We start from the raw sequence: 3,793 nt of genomic DNA on the forward strand, positions 1-3,793 counted from the left end.
GCTGTGGATCGTTCATTCTCTATTGTGTTAACATAGCGCAATTGACTGGCATTTGGGTAGTTTCCAATTTGGAGCTGTCATGAATAGCGCTACTGTGAACATTACAGATATGTCTTTTAGTGAACATAGGTGCTCATTTCCTTGGATTTATATTTCTAGACAAGGAATTTCTGATACCTATATTCCACTTTACTAGATTTTGCCAAATAGCTCTCCAAAGTGGTTATAAATTTACACTCCCATTAGCAATGTATGAGGTTCTAGTTGCTCTCAACACTTAAGCCAAGCATTTTTGATGTCCTGGGGGAACCTGCCAAGAGACAGATAGTAATACTGGAGATTAGAGGGATGGATTACCTCAACCCCAGTATAAAATCTTACAGATAAACTAAGCTCTAGGTAGTGTGTGGTTGACATTCTTTGGACAACACATGCAGTGTTCTGATGCTGCCCTTGTTCCCAAGGCCCTAGGACTGTACAGTTTGGAAAATGGTAAAGCTTCTAAAGCCCGGGGAGGAGGGAGGAAGGACCTGGAGGCTTCTCTCTATTGGAAACTGCTAATGATTAGCAGTTAGAGGGAAATCAGATTGATCCTGCACTCTAAACTTTCTTCCCAAGGGGTGTTTGTATTAAACAGAGCAGAAAGTCACAGCTCAAAGACCTACAGGCATCTGGAACAGGTGGGTAGGGCAGATCTGGGGGTTAGAAGGACGTATAGATGACTCTAGAATTATACCAGAGGTTTTGTGTTGAAAGACCAGCCTTGCCTAAAATTATCCCCAGTTTCTACTCATAGAAGAGGAAAGGATATGTTTCTCTCTAAATCAAGTGCTGAAGAGAGAAAGGAGCTAAGAATTGAGAGAAGGTTAAACTTTGTCAGGTAATATACATAGCTGTGACATATTTTGGACATTTCTCACAATTGTTTAGTAATCATTCTTGGAGTAGTATAAAGAGCCTTTTAAGTATTGAAAAAAGAATCACGGTCTTCTAAGAAATCTTTCCTATATCACCCATCAACCCTAAATTTGGATCACACCAACAATCCTAGCACATCTGTCCATAGTTTAGGTATGGCTACTTTTTTTGTTCTTGTTTATACTGTTCATATGAGTCTCTGTCACTAGATTGTTTGTTTCCTTAGGATAACCTGAGACTTGGGATTTCACTTTTCCTTGGGAGACCAGGGCTGCGGTTTAAATGCCGATTTGATAATACTCCTGGCCTAAAATACTTTCTTGGCCACTTCACAGGAAAGTCACAAGGGAGTTCTCACACACAGCTGGAAAGGTGATGGCTTCAACTTCTTCTTTGCCAGCAAGAGGGAAGGGAACAAATAAATGTTAGGGCACAGTAGCCAGGCCATAGTTAATGTAAGAGAACCATCCAGAGCCTTCCAGAAGTTTAAGAACCCAGAGTCTTCTCCAATCCTGAAACTCCAGGAAGGGGTAAAGGAACCAATATGGTAAACTTTTATATATGAAGTACATATCCTTCTTTCAGAAATGAAGAAATTAAGACTCAGAGAGGTTAAGTAACTCATTCAAGTCACACAGAGCTAGGTTCATAGTATTCCAAGGTTATGAATGCCCACCATCTTGCAGTCTCCAAGATATTTACCAAACATTCATTGAATGCCTACTGTGTGCCAGGTCCTGAATACAGAACAGTGGACACAACAGACGGTTTCCTGCCCTCATGGAGATTGCACATCTGGTAAAAGACAGCCACAAAGGTAGGTGCGGAGTTCATGGTTCCAGAGGCCTAATCCATTCTAATCCACGCTGCAGTTTGAGCTCTCCAGCTCTCATACTCTCTGAGTCATTCATATGGGTACACCCCCACACACAATGAAATTGAAATGGGCTTTAGGGCAGGACCAAGGAAAAGGACATTAGTAGAGGGGAGGACTCCCGTCTTCCTGACATTTGGGTTGAGGGTTCCCTCAAACGGGGAAAAAAAATCTTAGTCTTAAAAACCATTCTCAAGCCGCCTCCCCCGTGGTTTCTGGGTAGGAACGTGGGCGTGGAGTGAGAAGCAGTGAGGTGTGCGACGAACCCTCCCGAAGCCGAAGCCGCGACTCGGTTCCCAGAGGGATCCCTGAATTGGGTGTAGGGCAAACCCAAGCTAAGCCCCCAAACCACCGGTTTAGCCTTGTCTGAGGCCTCGCGGGGCCCCGCCCCCTCCCCAGGAGGCGCGGGCAATGAATGGGCAGCACCACCTCTCCAGAAATCGCCGCCACCCCTTCCCCGACCTTGGTCTCCCAGGGCTGTTGCCGTCACAGGGTGGGGAACTGCGGGATCGCGGAGCAAACAAGCGCCGGAGGGCCGGCCTGGCCCCTCGGACCGAGGGGTGCTGTTCCCACATCCGGGAGGGAGGCGGGAGCCGCAGCCAGTCCAGGACCCCGCCCCCGCCAGGCCCAGGGCCGTGAGCTCCCGCGCCCTGAGAGGGGGAGCGCGGACCTTTTCGAGCCCCCCCAGTCCCGGGCCCGCGGGCACGGACGCGAGCCCCGGGGGTCCTTGCCCCGACTTTACCTCCTTTTTCACGTTCCACAGCAGTTTCTCTTTGACTGCGTCCTCCGCGCTGCCCATGGTGCGGCGGGTGGCGGGGAGGCGTCGCCGAGCTGCGCCCCCAAGCCCCCCGCGCTCCCTAGCCGCCTCTGCGCCTCTCAGCTCAGCGCCCCACGCGCAAGGCGGAGCCCCCGCCCGCTGCGCTCCCCGCCCGCCGCCGCCGCCGCCGCAGCCACTGCCCGGTGCTGGGCTCCGCAGCCATCTTCCGAGCCCCGCACAGACGTCAGGCGGCTGGCCCGGCCCCTTCCCACAGCTGGGGGCGGGGGGTGCGCTCTGCAACCGGGAGGGGAGGGGGAGGGGGAGGGGCGGGGGGAGCCTGCGCGCGCCTGGGGGTGGCGGGCCCCCCCCCCGGGCGCGCGCCTCGCGTGCCGCTGTCATGGCAACGCGCAGGCTCCCGCCCCGAGGGTGCGAACCCGCATTGTGAGCGCCCGCAGCCAGTTTCGCGCAGCGCTGCGCGGAGTGGTTGGCGCGCCCTGGACCCCACGGCTGAGGGAAAGTTGCTCACATCGGAGCTGGCCTCAACCCAGCTAGACGCTCCTTGATTTCTACTCGCTCGTTTTCCCGACGGGAAGGGCCGGGGTCCCTCGCACCTCGAGTATGGCTACGGGGAAGCCAGCGTTATTCTCCTGGCTGAAAGGCCAGAGCTCCCTCGTTCCTCTAAACCCCCCTGAGGGCTCGAGTGTCAAGGCCAGCTCTCCCTCTCCTGTCCCGTCCTTCCTGAAGCTACGTGAGAGGTGGGGGCGCGGGATGGAATAAATGAGATCAGCGGGAACTTATACGGAGCCCGTGAAGGTGAGAAAAGTGCCTTTCACGCGATTTGTCTTGTAGACTTGAGCGGCCCCACAAGAGAAACAAAGGGTTGCTCAAGATGGTAACCCCTGCTGCTGCAAACTGAGGAGTTACGTGCACAAATCTAGATGAGAGGTGGGGCTTAGCCCTCTTTCGCACGAATGGAGAAACTTCAACAGCTTCCTGATACAACTTGATAGCGCAAAAAAATGAAAATACGGGTAGCAAAAAGCCCTTCAGGACCTAGAGCCCAAACCTCGAATCTACATCCGATTTTTCAAGGTCCCCAGCCCCAGACCGCCGCGTGGGAAAAGTTTACTCGGCACTTTTGCAGGGACAGAAGTGTCTCACTCTCTGAGGTTGGTTGGGAAAACTCTCGCGAGGGGAAACGGTGAGCCCCGCCCCGCCACGGGGTGGGCAGCTCAGAGGGAACC

At 53.3% G+C, this 3,793-nt stretch overlaps 1 protein-coding gene across 8 annotated transcripts in view; it reads right to left on the bottom strand.

The window, feature by feature from the left end:
* Positions 1–2,924, bottom strand: part of SGSM2 (small G protein signaling modulator 2) — a 43,758-nt gene extending 40,834 nt beyond the window's left edge. For 3 of the 8 annotated variants that reach the window (XM_073879270.1, XM_073879271.1, XM_073879269.1), the window contains exon 1: positions 2,535–2,919. In XM_073879270.1, coding sequence (XP_073735371.1) covers positions 2,535–2,591 — 57 coding nt within the window. In that variant the 5' untranslated portion in view covers positions 2,592–2,919. Of the gene's footprint in view, positions 1–2,534 lie in introns of all 8 variants that reach the window. The other 5 variants (XR_012374387.1, XM_025851364.2, XM_073879267.1 and 2 more) reach the window with 5 other exon arrangements.
* Between the last annotated feature and the right edge of the window lie 869 nt (positions 2,925–3,793).

The sequence above is a fragment of the Callorhinus ursinus genome, unplaced genomic scaffold (genome assembly GCF_003265705.2).
Source record: "Callorhinus ursinus isolate GAN/ISIS: 27379988/994484 unplaced genomic scaffold, GSC_fseal_2.0 scaffold34, whole genome shotgun sequence".
Classification (NCBI taxonomy): Eukaryota; Metazoa; Chordata; class Mammalia; order Carnivora; family Otariidae; genus Callorhinus; species Callorhinus ursinus.